Source organism: Prosopis cineraria, unplaced genomic scaffold, assembly GCF_029017545.1.
Source record: "Prosopis cineraria cultivar Desert tree isolate PC_DT_omini unplaced genomic scaffold, ASM2901754v1 PC1, whole genome shotgun sequence".
In the NCBI taxonomy this organism is placed as follows: Eukaryota; Viridiplantae; Streptophyta; class Magnoliopsida; order Fabales; family Fabaceae; genus Prosopis; species Prosopis cineraria.
In genome coordinates this window covers 44,097,057-44,115,061 of record NW_026555332.1, presented here as the reverse complement: position 1 = coordinate 44,115,061, position 18,005 = coordinate 44,097,057, and the positions used below count along the sequence as shown (strand labels likewise).

The 18,005-nt window shown below is 36.7% G+C and overlaps 1 protein-coding gene across 3 annotated transcripts; it reads left to right on the top strand.

Annotated features, from left to right (window-relative positions):
• The first annotated feature begins 233 nt into the window (after nt 1-233).
• On the top strand, nt 234-17,728 carry LOC129317786 (lysine-specific demethylase JMJ31-like). Of its 3 annotated transcripts, none has more exons than XM_054962174.1 (15): nt 234-421; nt 561-638; nt 1,028-1,111; nt 1,198-1,368; nt 1,589-1,657; nt 1,748-1,874; nt 2,258-2,330; nt 2,779-2,895; nt 13,780-13,899; nt 14,024-14,042; nt 14,619-14,694; nt 14,871-15,139; nt 15,678-15,793; nt 15,891-15,984; nt 17,193-17,728. In XM_054962174.1, the coding sequence occupies exons 1-15, from the start codon at nt 326-328 to the stop codon at nt 17,259-17,261; spliced, it is 1,578 nt and encodes a 525-aa protein (XP_054818149.1). In that variant the 5' UTR covers nt 234-325; the 3' UTR covers nt 17,262-17,728. The 3 variants fall into 3 exon arrangements, with proteins under 3 accessions (XP_054818149.1, XP_054818157.1, XP_054818141.1); XM_054962182.1 differs by having other exon boundaries at nt 14,835-15,139; nt 15,678-15,750; XM_054962166.1 differs by having other exon boundaries at nt 14,835-15,139.
• Nucleotides 17,729-18,005: the final 277 nt, after the last annotated feature.

The following is an 18,005-nucleotide window of genomic DNA, read 5'->3' as shown; positions in this document are numbered from 1 at the left end:
ATAATCATGTTTTTTAGTTTCATTTTTGTCACTGTTTAAATATTTTTTTATAAAATATTTTATTTAAATAATTTTTAATATTTTAAAAATAAAATTTTATTTTTTGAACGTATAATGCAAGAAAACTGAACTGAGCCTTAATTTCTGCTTTGTTTTTTTTGTTTTTTTGGGTTTTAGCCATCACCTGTACCAAAAAGGTAACGGCAGCATCCAAAAAAATCAGTGTCCCACGTTCGAAAACCAGCAAACAAGTGCTCCTGTCCGAGAAAAAAGAGCGTTCGACTCGTCGACGAGGGACAGACTGGCAGTGTTGCGCAGGCGCCCAATGTCTGTAGGAGAGTCCATTCGAATCCAAAGATTCGAAGAACTACCCACGGCCACTGATTTTGAGTCTCTTGTCGAAGCAAGAAACGTTCCTGCTGTAAGAACACTCACCACTCCCAAGTTTTTGCTTCACCTTCTCATCAATAGCTTCAACAGAATAAAAAGCTGAAGTCTCTGTTTCGTTTCTTGCTTACCTGCGTACTTATCTGTTTCTTCGTTGTTCTTGATTTTCAAAGGTGTTTAGCGGATGCATCAAGCGTTGGAGAGCGTTCTCCAAGTGGAATCCATCAAACGGAGGCCTTGACTACTTGCAGGTTCATCTTTTACTTTATTGCTTTGTACAACGAGTCCACGGTTGAATTTTTTTTTTCATTGGGTTCTTGCCCATTACGAGTCCCCCTTCCTCTTTTCCGATTCTATCCAATGCTCGATTATGAAGCGTGGTTTTGTATCTGCATGGTTAATTCTGATTTAAATTAAAAGATTGCCGTTTGAAATTTGAGTTGTCATGATTAGTAAAGTCGAGTTAGGTTCAAGTGTATGATTCACTTGGCTGCATTGATAATTTCGATGCATGAGTTACTGCTTGCATCATATAGATGAAAAGCACACTGAAATAATTGGTTGTTTCGGAGTTTCTAATGATATTGTTCTATGTTTATTAACTATTAATAGTTTTATTTTTGTTCTACCTCCAATTTAGGAACGGGTAGGGTCCTTCATGGTGGAGGCTATGCTTTCTCGATCTGCACCTATCTTCTATGGTGATATTGGTAGCCATGAAAGGGTAATCATCTACCAATTTCATCATGAAACTTGGTACTTCTATAATGGCACTAATGATTCAATTACACTATTTTCCATCTTTAACAGGTTCCTCTACTATTTTCTACCTTTATTGGTTTTTGCAAGAAACGCATGCAAAATAAGGATGGAGGCCTTGATGCTTGTTTTGGGCCTCAAAGACACGATCCAGCAGGTTCCAATACTGAACATGGCTCTTTGCAGTTGGAACATGTTCCTGAACAGATTTATTTAGCGCAGGTTGAAAATTCAAGATCTATGAGATGATGGGTACCTTTTCTATTGATTCACAAAAGAACTCGTTAATTTTCCTGACAAATATATGCAGCTCCAGCTCTTTCCATTTCTTAATAATGTTCAATAATTATGTACATTTTTGTCTTGGTTTTGCTGCTGTCTTCTTTTGATTTATTTGAGAGTGCCATAATTTTTGAATGAAATCTTTTGGCTTGTAATTCAGGTGGCAATCATGAATAATGATCATGAGGACAGGGTTCAATTGGAAACATTGAGGGAAGACGTCAGGATAGTTAGTCAATTTCCTCTCTCAATGCGTGTATTGTTTCACATCTTATGCATTTTCTAGAGAATTCTGATTATTGATATTTGTTTACTGCAGCCTCCGATTTTGGAGGCAAAAGAGCTATCTTCTATCAACCTGTGGATGAACAATGCTCAAGCTAGATCAAGTACTCACTATGATCCGCACCATAATCTTCTGTGCATAGTTTCTGGGCGCAAACAAGGTAAGGATATGCCTTCTTTTAGAGGTACCATTCCCACTTTTGATGGATGTCTTCTCTTCTCTACAATAGTGGTTGTACACTGGCGGTCCTTGTTAGGTGCATCCTATTTGTTATCTACCAAGTTCTATACACTGAATGGCTTACTAATGTTTTAATCTGGTTAATGTCTAAACTATAAAGTAATGTAGCAGAGTGGATATTTCTCCTGACTGTTTTGTCACTTCTGACCTGCATTTTGTCAACCCACTTTAGTATTGATTTTCTGTTCTAATCTGCAGTGGGGAATGAAATGTTGGAGAGCTAGCTTAAATGTTATATTTGGATATACTTTCTGATGAATTTTGACAGCTCGTGCTGGAAATTATAATTGAAATTATTTGCAGTTCTTTTGTGGCCTCCTTCAGCTAGTCCTTTACTATACCCAATGCCTATATATGGTGAGGCTTCTAACCACAGGTATGCTGCAATCTTTATAACAAAGGAAATGAAATGAGGAAAAAAATTATTTATGGCTCCTTGTATCTTTATTGTCAGATTTTCAATTCAAAACTGGCTAGTGTGTTGTTCTATAATAATAGTATGATGTCTGTTTGGATTTTGCAGACAATTTATATAACTCCCATATTAAACCATATATATGTCATATTTTTGCCGGAGAGCCATACACTTTCCATGTTTTGATCGGGGAACCTTATAGTAAGGATATAATGAATTGCATATAAATCTAATCCATTGAAGCTTTGATTTTCTTTTCTCCACTCATTCAATGTAGTTACTGATAATTCTTTTATGTTAAGCTTGTTGACTTTTTGTTTTTTAAAGATCTTTTAACTCATTCCATATTCTCTTTTGTTCTTTTGTCCTCCCTTTCTCTTTAAAAAATAAAATAAAATTCGAGAGGCAGCTCTGTCGCTTTAGAAAGCCCTGACTACTCACTCTATCCAAGGGCAAAAAGCTCAATGAAGTTTGCACAGAAAGCTGTTCTTAATGCAGGCGATGCACTTTTCATCCCTGAAGGCTGGTAAGGTCTCAAATTCATATATTTTACAAAAAAAAGATCTTCATGGAGAAGTCTTTCTTGGTTGTTAGGGAATTTCTTTCTTTTCTGATCTAGAAAAATGGGCCAGGTTGGTTAGTTTTAGAAAGGAGCTTGGGTTTTGGATGTCCCTAGATTGTCATTGCTTTTTTACTGTAACTTATGCTGCGAGGGTCTTAGTATTTGGGTATCCTCACCTCACTTTGTAGTGAGGGTCTTGGTTTTGGGCATCTTCAGCTCACATTTTGTTGAGAGTCAGGGCAGTGACACTGATGTTGGTTTGTAATTTCTGGGGACAGAGAAGTATAGAAAATGGAGAAGATTGAGAGAGAAGAGAGAGATAGAGGAACAAGAGATTAGAGAATAGAAGATAAGAGATACTGAATAGTACACAAGTATTATTGATCTGTCATAGCCTCCAGTTACAATTGAATTGTAAGGTTTTTATAGGGAGTATACGCAGAGAATCAATAGTATCCAACGGCTATAACTAAAATACCTAACAGCTATATTCCCTTGACAATATAACTAACTAATGTAAACTAACGTCAGAATTATAAAAATCAAAACACCCTTTGAAAGACCCTAGCCCTCACGGATTATTTACTATAAACTGGAAATTTCTGCTGAAGTTGATGTAAGGGCATCCATGATGCTTCTTCATCAGGTAATTGTTTCCATTTTACCAAGACTTCAGTTATGATTCTCCCTCTTTTCCCACCAACACGTTTCTGCAGAATGCTTTCAGGTTCTGTAACTGATGGAAATTTTGGCCAATCTAATGGTGGGTGTCTCTATTTTACTTTAGGATTAGGGCACAACTTTAATAGACACATGAAATGTAGGGTGTATTCTAGATTCTAGTGGTAGTTCAAGCTTACATGCAATTGCCCATATCTTTTCTAGCACCTCGTAGGGACCAATAAATTGAGGTGCTAATTTTTGAGAACTCTTTGCAGTAGCATGTGGTTGTCTATAGGGTTGTAATTTGAGGAAGACCTATTGTCACACCATGAACTCATGGTCAGTCTTATGAGCATCATGTAATGACCTAAAATTTAATTGAAATTCAAATTAATGATAAGGTATTTTGAGGATATATATATATATATATATATATAAGTATTAATTTATCAAGGAAGTGAGTTAGCCTAGTGGTGATTGAGCTAGTCATTCATAAGGCAAGTCTTAGATTCAAACCCTTTCAATGCAAGGGGAGAATTTTTATTTCACCAATAACTTGGCTAAATTATCATTTTGCCTTTGGTGCGTAAAAAAAAAGGGAAAAATTTAGAGATAAGATCAGGAAGCTTCCGCTTCATTTGTGAGGGAGGGGGACTGAGAGAGAGAGAAGAACAGAGAGTATGCGAATCCTCCCTGCTGTCCTCGGTCTTCCTCTGTCATTCTTCTTCGGCGCCGGCAACCGTGAAAGGTCTTCTTTTTCTTCCTCCTCTGTGTGCTGTGGCGTGAAAGCAAGGGGATTCATCTTGCTTCTCTCTGCTTCCCTTTGACGATCACTCACCGTCGTGAACTTTCATAAGCTTGTCCGATCCTTGTTCTTTTGCGTCGCCGGCGATAGGTCCTTCAACATTGGGCTGCAGTTTTCATTCTTTACTGCTGAAGGTTTGATGCTCTGGTTTTCTCCTTCCCCTGTTCAGCACCGAACTCCTTTCCCTCCATCATCGTTGCTGCCGATGGCTGGTGAAGGAGCTCATTCTTCCATCTTCATTTCTGATGATTTTATGTGGTGCATATATATATATATATTTATTGGTTTATATATTTTTATTAGTTTTCCCTGCTTGCTTGTTCGGCTAAAATTGTGCAGTTTGGAATTGAAATTTTTCTAAGTTTCAACTGATTTTTTTTTTTGATAGGGAACTAGATTGAAAAAGCACGATGAATTTAATGGTATATGTATGAAATTTGTTAGGTAGGAGATTGAAGTTGAACAAGTTATATTGAATGGCTTATAAGCTGTGCACATAAGGTGTTTGATTTAAGGATTGAGAGAGAATCATGTCCTAATGAAATAATTGACCATGGCTAATGTATTATGAAGAAATTGTGGGATAAATGATGATATTTGGATAGTGAATCATTAACTAAATCTTGGTAAAATTATGATAGGGTTTGTCTTCCACACCCACTTTATTAATCTACTTGCTTAGAGCTTCATAGAAATTCTTAGGGTGTATGTAATTAGTGTGTGGTTGCATGTGTGTGCATTTGTGCCTCTATGTATATCCATGATTATGAATGTGTTGATTGACTTTTAGTACATGCGTAAGAGCTGTTTAGTTGCCTTGCTTTTATAATGTAGACCATAGAATTTTATTCATGACACTTAGAATAGTCCATACAATGATTAGAATAGTCATACAATGACTAAATTTGTGTATAGAATATATTATATTCTTTTATAAGAAATTGAGATTAAGGACTTTGTTTACATATAAGTGTTGAAAAAGGAATATGGGGTCGATGAATGTTATTTTATTTGATTATTCATTTTGGATCTACAACTTATTGTATTTAATTAAACCTCTACATATGTAAAATAAAATGCTATAGTTTCAAGTTACAAAGTTGTGGGAAAAGTGCAAGTGTAACCAATGGTATTGTTTAGTTAAAACGTGTTAGTAGATTATTATGACTCGTGTACTAGAAAGGAATGCGGAGAATATGAATTTCTTTGGAATGGAAATTAAAAGATTGGGGTCCAAGAGCAATGCGAGAATATATTATAATGATTAAGTGAATGAACAATTATGAGTTTTTATAAAATTTTAGAGGTTCAGCTATTATTATATTTGATGTTTTAGGAATAAATCTTGTGAGGAATGCTAAGGGGTAAATCACGGTGTTGGGATTGTCCTCATTTTCCTCATTATATTTTGGAAATGGATTGAACGTTCAAATTAAGGCTTACGGGGATATGTGATATGGTTTACACCCATGCTGGTTACCCTCTATTTTGGGGGTGACACATCAGCTTTTTGTTTCATCATATTTGGAACCCGATGCGGGTGATGCTTTAAAACTTTTAACATTTCTTCTCTTGTTGTGAAGGACCTGTCTGACATATCTAAAATAGAATTGTGAGGTAAATAAGGATAATGGATAGGAGGAGCCTAACTATATAAAAGTTCATGTGGAGTAGCCTTCGTTGCTATATGAAAGTGGTGTTGTACCACTACTCAACCTATGACAACCGCTTACTCCATTCCTTAGGTTGTTCCTAACACATGCACCTTAAATAGGTTTCCAAGCACTTATTAAGAACTTTTGTTTCCATTTGTTTGAGGATGATAGGCTGCGGAAAGATGCTGTCAAACACCTAAAATCTACAAGAAATCCTTTTAAAAAATCACTTACAAAAATTGGGTTACAATCACTTATAATCTCAGCAGGTGTACCATGTAGTTTATAAACACAATCCATAAAAATTTGTGTGCATGCTTGCTCATTCTATCTATCAAAACCTAAATCATGTCCTTACCATGAGATTTAGGAAGTCCTTCAATAAGGTTTATAATAATACAACAACAACAACAACAACAAGCCTTTATCCCACTAGGTGGGGTCGGCTACATGATTGCAAGACGCCATTGTGCTCTATCATTTATCAAGCTTTTATGAATATTATTAATTAAGAGCTCGCGTTCAACAACTTCCAAGAGTGTTCTCTTAGGCCTTCATCTACCCCTCTTAATCGGACTCAAAGTTATATGTTCCACTCTTCTCACTGGTGCCTCCCTTGGTCTTCTTTGTACATGCCCAAACCATCTCAACCGATTTTCTATCATTTTTTCCTCAATAGGTGCTACTCTTACTTTTTCACGTACGTGCTTATTTCAAATTTTATCTTTATGTGTATGTCCACACATCCATCATAACATTCTCATCTCTGCTACTCCAACTTTATGCTCTTGTTGTCCCGTTAGAGCCCAGCATTCACTACTATATAACATTGCCGGTCTGATAGCAGTGCGATAAAATTTTCCTTTAGGTTTATTAGGCACCTTACGGTCGCAAATAACTCCTTTAGCTTTTCTCCAATTAAACCACACAACTTGAATCTTATGTGAAATATTTCCACTGATTTCGCCATCATTTTGAATAATGGCTCCCAAATATTTAAACTTTTTCACTTGAGGTATAATTTGATCTTCTAATTTCACTTCCAAATTATTGTTGAATAGTCTCTTACCAAATTTATAATATAAATATTCCGTCTTACTCCTACTCAGACGGAAACCTTTCGACTCCAATGTCCTCCTCCATAACTCAAGTTTGCAATTAACCTCTTCTCTTGTCTCTACTATAAGAACTATATCATTTGCGAAGAGCATACATTTGGGAATTTTTCCTTGAATATGTTCCGTCAAAACATTTAAGATCAAGTTGAACAGATAAGGACTCAGAGATGATCCCTGATGTAGTCCAATCTTTATAGGAAAATCCTTTGTTTGACCACTAGGCGTTTTTATACTAGTTTTTACCCCCTCATACATATCTTGTATGGCTTTAATATAAGCAATCCGTACTCCCTTTTTTTCCAACGCTTTCCAAAGCACTTCTCTTGGTATACGGTCATAAGCTTTTTCCAAATCAATAAAAGCCATGTGTAGATCTTTATCTTTACAACGATACTTTTCCATTAATCCCCTTAGTAGATAAATCGCCTCTGTAGTTGATCTACCTGGCATAAAACCAAACTGATTCTCAGAAATACTTGTCTCCAATCTCAACCTGTGCTCAATTACTTTCTTTCACAATTTCATTGTTTGGCTCATGAGTTTAATCCCTCTATAGTTAGTACAGTTTTGAATATCTCCTTTATTTTTATAAATAGGAATTAATGTACTTCTCCTCCACTCATCAGGCATTTTCTTGGACCGTGAGATCACATTAAATAACTTAGTTAACCATCTCACCCCTTCTTACCTAAACATTTCCACGCTTCGATAGATATACAATCAGGTCCGTTGGCTCTACCATTTGCCATTTTCTTAAGAGCTTCTTTTATCTTCTTATCACGTATTATTCGATAGAATGACAAATTTTGTTCTCTTTCACCAGTTACTAAATCCTCCAAGTTACTAGATGAACCCTCTCCATCATTGAAAAGTTTGGAAAAGTAACTCTCCCATCTATTTTTAATTTCATCATCTGTAACTAAAATTCTTCCCTCTTCATCCTTAATACACCTTACTTGTTCTAGATCCCTTGATTTTCTTTCCCTACTCTTGGCAATCTTATAAATGTTTCGTTCTCCTTCCTTCGTCTCAAGGCTCTTATAAAATTCTTCAAAAGCTTTAGAGCGAGCTTCACCCACAGCTCTCTTAGTTTCCTTCTTAGCCATACGGTACTTCTCCCATTTTTCTCATTGTTACACAAATGTATGGCTTTAAAACAGTTCTTTTTATACTTAATTTTGTCCTGTACACTATTATTCCACCACCAAGACTCCTTATCTCTCGGACCAGAACTTTTTGATTCTTCCAAAACTACTTTTGCAACCTCCCGTATCTTTTTAACCATATCCTCCCACATGATGTTAGCACTTCCTTGAGATTCCCAAATTCTTTTGTCCAAAAGATTTCGCTTGAAAATATCTTGTTTCTCACCTTTTAATTGCCACCACCTAATCCTTGGTGTTACTACTTGTCGACGCTTTTGGATTTTACTCATAATACACACATCAAGGACTAGGACCCTATGTTGTGTCGTTACAGCATCTCCGGGGATCACCTTGCAATTTTACAAAGTCTTCTATCTGTGTTCCTAACCAAAAGAAAATCAATTTGTGACCTTGAGGCTCCACTTTTGTAAGTGATGAGATGCTCATCTCTCTTTTTGAAACAAGTGTTGGTAATCTTAAAATCATACACCAATGAAAAATCAAGAAGAGTTTGTCCTTCATTGTTTAGCTCTCCAAAACCAAGATCACCATGCACCCTCGTATACTGACCAGCCTCCCTCCCAACATGCCCATTAAAGTCTCCTCCAATAAAAATCTTTTCACTTTGTGGTATGTGTCGAATCAACCCCTCTAGATCCTCCCAAAATAATTCCTTAAGACTGGCTTCTGTCCCGACTTGTGGTGCATAAGCGCTAACAATATTAACAGTCTCACGTTCAATTATCATTTTTAAGGAAATAATTCTGTCTCTAATTCTGCTAACTTCTACAACATTCTTCTTCCACTCCTTATCCATAATAATGCCTATTCCATTGCATGCGCTTACTTTTCCTGTATACCAAAGTTTGAAACCTTGAATATCCTTAGCTTCTTCTCCACACCATTTTGTTTCTTGCAGGTAAAGGATATTGATTTTCCTTTGAATCATAACCCCTACAACCTCTACAGATTTACAATTCAATGTCCTTACATTCCAAGCACCAAATCTAATTTTGCTCTCATGGACTAACCTCTTTAGCCGCGCACGTCCAGAATGGCGCGGTAGCCCTTGCTCATTTAACACTACATCCGGGCGCTGATGCAGTGGCTCTCACTCACTTATTACTGTACTCGAGCCATGCAGCGCATTACTTATAGGTAACGACCTAGCATTAACATTATAACGTCTATTGTCCATGTTCATGATAGATTCAACAAAGTTTTATATTGGCTGTTGATGGCCTAACACAACCCTCCTCCTTTACCCGGGCTTGGGATCGGCTATAAACATAGGCGGAGTTATGGAAGTCCATAATAATACTTTCCTAAATTCTGCTTGGAATTGGAAGAGGTTGTAATAGTCTAGGCAAGGCAACAACTTCATACTTGCATCTGGCACATGTGGCACAATGCTAAATAAAGTTTGTCACATCATTGATTAACTTTTTCCAGCAGAATAGAGCTTTAATTTTGTGATAGGTTGCTTGAATTCCTAAATGGCTCCCTTGCGAACTAAAATGCAGCCATTCCAAATTCTGTTGCCTTAAGGTAGAATCATTTCCAATAACCAGCTTTCCCTTCCTTCTTAGCAAGCTGCCATTCCATGAAAAATTGCCCCAAGTATTCTACCTCAGTTGCAGCAAATGAGCATTTACTCTTTTTGACAAAATACTAATGTTTTCTTAGAATTGAAAAAACCTGTTCTAAATGCTGCACGTGTTCCATAATATTAGTACTATAAACTAAAATGTCATGAAAAAATTACTAAAACAAACCTTAGAAAAGGTTTGAAGATACTGTTCATTGCCCTTTGGAAAGTTGTTGAGGCATTGGTCAAGCTATGGCATAACTAGCCATTCATGATGCCCACTATGAGTCTTAAACGCGATCTTGTGAACATCTTCTGGCACCATTCAGAATTGATGATACCCAGCTCTTAAATCTAAATTTGTGAACCATCTAGCCCTACTTAAATCATCAAACAAGTCCTCAACTAATGGAATGGGGTATTGGTTTGTAATAGTATTTTTGTTCAACTCCCTATAGTAGATACACATCCGCCACATGCCATCCTTTTTCTTTACTAATACTATAGGAGCTGAAAAAGGAGAGATGCATTCTTGTGTAACCCTAGTGGGAAGAAGATCATCGACCAACTTTTCGATCACATCTTTCTGTGCTGCTGGACATCAATAGGCCTTCAAATTAATGGATTTGTGTCTTCTTGTAAAATAATTGGGTGGTTGTGACCTTCTCTAAATGGTGGCAGCCCTTTAGGTTCTTCAAAAAGGTCAGGAAAATCTTCCAAAATAGTAGAAATCATTTCTGGAAGTTCTGTTGCTGTTTGAACCAAGCATTGCAGATTTTTTTGTTGATTAGTGATGAGTTGCAGGAGGTAGACCTGATCTTTTGGGAAGTTATTGATTTCTAAATGCCTAGGTTGCACCATTTTCTATTGATTTGGAATATTGGCTTGAATCTTGCATAATTTCCCTATACCAAAAGAACACGGTGAGAGTTTCATAATTCCAAAAGGCATTTTTCATGATTTTTAGCTAGTGCAGCCCCTGTACCATGTCATAAGAATGTAGTTCTGAAATTTTGAGATTAAAGGCAAAGTCCTGACCCCGCATATGCCATTTAAAATTTACCCAACCCCATGCAACTTCAATTTTCTTCTACTTGTAACCTCTACCCAAGATTCATAAGTACCATTAGGCTGCCACCCCAACTTCCTTGCTAATTCCAGATTGAGGAAATCATGTGTGCTTCCATTGTCAATGAGGATTTGAAGTTGTCTCTTGCCACAATAACCCACAACCCTCATTGATGAGGCACCTTCAACCCCTTCAATAGCATACAATGAAATCAGGGGTGTCTCTTCTTCTATATTATCATTCTTTTCTAAGTCCTCGGTTGAAATTTCATCTTTTGTAATTTCTTGAATCTCAATGAAGTGGAGTTGCATTTTTTGTCTTTGGGGACACTTATGATCTTTGGAAAATTTGCCATGGCAGTAGAAGCATAAATTCTTGCTTCTGTGCTCAGCTTCTTCTTCTGCAGGAAGAGATTTAATGGCATTACTGTTAATTTTAGGCAAAAAATTATTACTTTTAGGGAGAGAAGAGGATGACTTCCTTTTCTGTTGGGTCCTACTACTTAGGAGGGCATTTTTTGTTAGTGCCAAGGTGGCTTGCTTTAACTGAGATGAGGCATTTAGAGAGGTAGACATGTGTGTTGGACTCTTGCTACTTGTCTTTTTCTCTGCCATGTGTTGAATCAAGTTCTCTTGCATTCGAGCAAGAGATCAAGCCTCCTAAACAGTTATGGGCTAAAAGAGGCGCACAAGCCTTGTGTAGTCCTCCATCAACCCTTCCAAGTAAGCATTGACAAGGTAATCTTGGGAAAGATGAAGCTAGCAAGCGATTGAGTCAAAAGCATCGTTGTAGTATGCCAATGATCCACACCGTCGAAGAAGTATCAAGTCACCCATAGGTCTCTTGTGTGTTGGCCCTAATCTTTCCTGAAGCTACTTGTCATATTGTTCCCAAGTGGGTTTGAAACCACCCCAGGTTTCCTCTATCACGGTGTGCCAAGACCATGCTTTTTCATCCAGGTAGATGCTCATTGTTTGCACCTTCTTGTCCTCTAGGGTATTGTTGAGTTCGAAGAACTATGCATAACATTTAAGCCATCCCACGACATGGGATTAAGAGAACTTAGGAAACTCCATTTTTGTAAAATGGGTCTTGCATTGGTGCTCATCTTTGTTATGTGTATCATCCTCTTAGACTCGATGACCTTCCTATCTATGATTGTGTCGACCCCTTCTTTTATGGTTGGTAGGACCTTCTTCTTTGTCACGCATAAGTAGTTGCAACTGGTTAGAGATAGCTTCGACCAGCTCTGATAAAGTGTCTACCTTTTCGAATATTTCTTGTAGTCTTGCTATGTGATCATCCATTTATTGTTTTTTTGTGTTCAGGTTTGCACCATATACTATCTGGTATGAGAAGAAGAATCAATGGCCAAGCATTGACTAGCTCTGATACCATTGATGTAGGTTTGTAATTTTTGGAGATAGAGACATATAGAGAAGGGAGAAGATTGAGAGGGAAGAACAGAGAGATAGAGGTACAAGAGATGGAGAGAGATTAGAGAATAGAAGATAAGAGATACTGAATAGTGCATAAGTATTATTGATCTGTCATAGCCTCCAGTTACAATTGAATTGTAAGGTTTTTATAGGGAACTAATACTTAGAGAATTGATAGCATCCAATGGCTATAACTAAAATACCTAATGGCTATATTCCCTTGACAATATAACCAACTAATGTAACTAATGTCAGAATTATAAAAATCATAACAAACACTAATTCCAAAGTTGGTTGAAATGGTAATTTTAGCAGGTTCTTTCTTCTTGACATTTATCAGGATGGTTTCGCCTATGATGATTATTAGGATTGGTATTGTTTTGCTCACCCCATGGCTATTTTGGGTGGCAACTTTGTGGACAGAATCACCCTGTTCAGCATTTGTCACCATTGCTTGACCATATTTGGTCATATAAGAACGTCATTTGTTCAGGCCACTCTGGTGTTAAATGGTATCTCTATGTTGACGATATATTATTGTAATTCACCTTCCAGTACTTATTACAGTATATCAGAATTGCAAATAATGGTTGGACATTTGCAAAAGTTTGAGAAAAATACAATATACTTATCATCATAAAAATCCGTTCACTAGAATTCTATTATAATCACAGTAGGCAAGTGAATCTATGCAAAGACCAATAAAAAGGGGTTTTGCTACAGATAATTGGAAGTGAAATCCTCAAAATTAATCTCATGATCAAGAATAGAGATAACAAAAGATTAAACAGGATTCACAGTGAGAGCTTCAAGCTCAGGGTTACAATGGTGTAAGCACTTTTATAGTATTTTCCCTGGTTGCCTCAGATAAGCTTTTCACATATCTTTTAATTGCCTCCCATGAGGTCTAAATCTCTTCCCAAGGATGCCCCTAAACCCCTGGTTATAAGACATCAAAATGCATTCAAATACATTCACAATCTCAGTCCGTGTAACTCTTTGCCTGCAACTTTTATGCCGTTTCTTTGAACCAATGGCCTGTGTGAAGTCTCTTGGGAAGAATGTGTAGTCTCCTGTATGCTAGCTTCTTCAACCTCTCCAAACAGTCTTTGCCAAACACACAACCCATGTCAGAAAAAAGTATAAATAGGCTGTTTGACTTGCTGTCTTTTGCTCCAAAATTTCCTTCCGGATCATGCAGTCAACTTCCTGATCCAAAGACACAAATTGAGTGTAAAAAATCACATAAATATGTCAGAATTTAGTAAAGAAGTCAAATGAATTGTGAGAAACAGAGCTGCAAACTGTTGTGTCTGTGCGTTATAAGCTTCTAAATGTTTATGTCATGAATGTTCTTTTACTGTAGGTTCCATCAGGTAGACAGTGATGATTTGACTATCGCTGTTAACATTTGGTGGAGATCCAAGTTAATCTCTTGCATGTTGGAACACATGGATACATATTTTTTGCGCAGAATATTGAGAAGGTACCAATGATGTAGTGCTTTGTTAAAATGCATTACTGGATATTCCTATGCGATAAACTGACTTTTGAAAGTTATATTTATTTCAAATACAATTGGCCCGACAATTCAATGGATGCAACCAAAGATTGATAGACAAAGAAATGGTATGTGCCTCACATAATCCATTCATTACATCAAATGCTAGGGAAGCTTGTGTTCTTTGTGTTTCCTTTTGTTGGTTGTATTACTGAACCTTTATGTCCTTGCTTTTTCATTTGTGTATTCATGTACACCTTCGAACATGTCTGCTGTTAACCCTTTTGAACAATTCATCATGTATGTTGCTTCTTTAACTGCACCGTCCTTCCCTTCTTTTGTTGTGTGCGGAGTATCACTTAATGTAGTAAAAAAAATTTGAAGTAGTCAATTACTTCAATTGATAATTCTTTGCTGTTGGAATTGGATTACAATTGTAAGAAAAATTTCACAGCTAAGGTTGTATCTTGGTTGCTGGTAAAGTAATAACTCATGCGCTTAAAATTCTTATTAACATCCATTATCATATACCTTTTCTCCCTCTTTCTTATGAGTGGAGAAAGAGGGGCTTGCTAGCTTTGTCCTTTTGCAACTTAAAAAGTTCATTGTTGAGCTAAGCCATCTGTTTCCCCCTCCCTTTTCTTCATCAATTACAAGTTCTATAAGGGGCTTGCGTTTGTGATGGATATTTTTAATTTGTGCAGGATCAGCTACTTGATAAGTCTGGTATGGGTGAAACTAGGGTACATGCATGCGAGCAGCCCAATAATGGAGAAACAGGTCAGTTAATTATAAAATGGCTGAAATATAATTAATCAATGCCATAATTTTCTATGGCTGTCACCTTCAAAGAGAAAGAAATTTGCACCGTTCTTTTTTGCCAGTGGGTTTCTAAATGGCATTGATATTCTGATGATCAGATCATGATGATGATAATGATATTCTGATGTTAAAAGGGAAAGGATTTGAAGGGGAGAACATATTGCTTGAATTGGAACCTACCGCCACCCAGGTGCTTCATGAACTTGTTTCCTTGGTTCACAACAATGTTAGTGTTACTGATCAGGAGCAGCGGTTGCTGTCAACTTCAGCAAATGATTCTGAGCTTGGAGCAAGTGATGAATTTCAGAAGTTAGAGACTGCTAATTTGAAAGACGATCCAGTGGCCAAAATTCTTTGGGATGTTGAACCACTAACTCTCAGAAATGTGTTTCTTGCTATGGCAGTGAGTTCCTTGAAAGCTTACCATCTTAAAACATCTAGTCTTCTTTATACTCTTCTGAACTATGATTTTGGTGCTTGCATCATGATTAGACAAAGGTTTAATCAATATAAGGGCACTATTACTTGATCATATAAATGAAGCCGTCCTAGCAATTTGACTTCATTTTTGGCATTTTACTCATGTTTGGGAATGATATCATGAGGTTTTCTTTGCCATGAGAACATGAGCTGCTAATTATGGCTTGTTCTTTCCTCTAATTCTTGAGGTAAGTTTGATATTTTTATTTGTCTAAAGTTAGGTGCATTATGGCCACTTTCTTCTGTCTCTGTGTATCGTGCATTCTGTTAGTCTTCCTAGTAATTTGATGTTGACGCTGCTCCAGCTTCTGAACAGCAAAAGTTATGACTTAGCTCACGTGAAACTCCTTGATTTCCATCTATAGATGATGGTTAATTTTAAAATAGTTCCAAGAAGTCATGGTGCATTGTCTCCGTCTCTATTTCAAGCATGTTGCATTATGATTACATGATATTTTCAGCAAAACTTCCCAAGGACATTAGAGGCTCTTGTACTGCATGTACTTTCACCTGTGGGAGCTGAAGTTCTTACTCGTAAGTTTGATGAGATGGATCAACAAACTCTTGCAGAAGATCGGTACTTGCTGATGTTTTCATGTGTTCCATGTGATTGCTTGTTACATAGATAGCATCAACTTTTCAGCTCACTCTGTTGATGTGGATTTTGATTTTAGGAATAGATTCTATGAGGCCTTTTACAGTGCTTTTGATGACCAGTCCATGGCAATGAATTCTATTCTGAAAGGGAAGGAGTCATTTGCTCAGCAGGTATTTCCTGTGCTTCAGCTTGAAATTTTACTGTGAAATTCAACTTGCTGCGTTAGTCATTTTTGTATGATGAATTTGATTTTTGTATGAGCTTCAACATTTGCAAGATTCTTAGAACTTAAATGATCCCTTGTTTCTCATAGCAAGAACAAGCCATCTAATAGGCTTTAGAAGTGTGGTTATTATAGAAAATTGATCTGATCCATTGTAATTGTCCCCGTGGTTCATGTAAATAGTTTTACCAGGGGAAAAGATGAAGTGATTAATTGCAACTTAAATTTGTTTGTACATGAAAGATGAAACTTCCTTTATTGTTGCTGTGAATACCTAATGATGCTGAAAATATTATGTTAAATGAAGTCCATTTGTCCGCATGCAACTAAACTATCAACTACTAACTCCCACTTGTTATGATAATTTACATAAGAAAAATTCTTATTTTGAACATGATGTTTGTTGCTTCCTTTGGAGTCCTCCACATGGAAAGCTATTTGGTTGATGCGATTTAGTGCTAGACTTGCTTGGATATTTCTAGTTTGGGTGCCCTGGGAAACTAATCACAGTTCAGTTTGTTTGTGGCTGAACCAATCAATTGTATAAAGAAGCGGGCAGGTTAACGGGCAAAATTGTGCAGGCTACCTGTGCTGTTATTTTGTGGCCAGAATCTTGATATCTGGTGTTCTAATTCATGACTATTTGTATTAGCTGATGTCTATCCTTTGCGTCTATAACATTTGTCATACAAGTCATTTTCAAATTAGATTCAAACTCATTATTATTTTTGACCAAACAACTTTTTTATTTTTATTTTTATTTTTTTTAGTTGGGTTTCTTGGTATCAAGTGATCCTGACATATTTTACTGTGATATTTCTTTTTCCTTATCCTCCCTCCGAGATGTAAAGATTTTTTAAAATACATTGACGATGACATTTTCTCTTTTTGATTTTCTCCATCATCATGATCTGAGTGCATGGGTCTCTGGCATTGGTTGTTCTGCATGTGCATTGAAACTTTAGTTTCACTTTGTTACATGAGAGAATATGCAGTTCGATTGGGAGATCTTTTGTTTTGTGAGGAAATAGATGCAAAACTTTAATGGTAAATTATGCACATCAGATTAATTTAGGCTAATCATCATTAATATTAATTTCCCTGAAAAAATATTTGTGGCACTCCTTTGAAGTATATATTTTCTGTTTGTCACAGGCATTCAAGAATGTATTAGAGAAACATGTGGGAGTGAATCCGGAAAGTTCAAAACCAGGGGTCAGATGAGATACCTGGTGGTGTGATCTCCAGGGACGAATTGGCCCACTGGGAATCTTCATAGGGGGAATTGATGCATACTCGAAACAGAAGGCGCCCCCTCCGGGGGGGGGGGGGGGCGGTTTGAACGGTGCAGCATGTGTCAGAGGCATACAAGCCATCTGATCAGTGTGTTTTGATTTGTAAGTAGCTTAATACATTGAAATGATATCTAGCTGCTGTTTAATAACCCCATGATTTATGCTTCCTAAGATGCATATTGTTAAGTTCGGACTACCTATACTCCTTTAAGCTAAACTATCGCGCTAACTACAAGAAGGATGGATTCTTTCTATGTAAATGAAGTTTATAACGTCTCTTATTCAGAGTGACTCGTGTCTGCGAGGAAAAATGATGCTATGAAGGGCCCGGTCAGAGCATGGGATACTGAATAAAATCTTTGAAAATATTGTACAAATTTCAAGTATACGCATTTCTATCGCACCTTGTAACTTTTGTATGTTTGCGGTAAATTTATTCTCAAATATGAAGTAACTTTCATTGAAGTGATTAATTTAAAAAAAAAATTGAAATCAGAACGATAAGTTGTTTAACGGTTACATGCGTCAGCATTATTCTAGTGGACTTACTAGATTGGTAGGAAAAAATTGCGAGCGTAAAACTGTACTGAATCTTTGGCTTGGAAAAAAAAAATACTGAATCATATAGCCTAAATGAACCTCAATATCCCAATTAAATATGATCACACTCAGT

Bases quoted from the DNA above. Each gene is read 5' to 3' on its own strand.
- LOC129317786 (XM_054962166.1), top strand. From the start codon at position 326: ATGTCTGTAGGAGAGTCCATTCGAATCCAAAGATTCGAAGAACTACCC. The intron at 15,140-15,677 runs GTGAGTTCCTTG...TGATATTTTCAG, and splicing joins ATGTGTTTCTTGCTATGGCA to CAAAACTTCCCAAGGACATT. The intron at 15,985-17,192 runs GTATTTCCTGTG...TGTTTGTCACAG, and splicing joins AGGAGTCATTTGCTCAGCAG to GCATTCAAGAATGTATTAGA.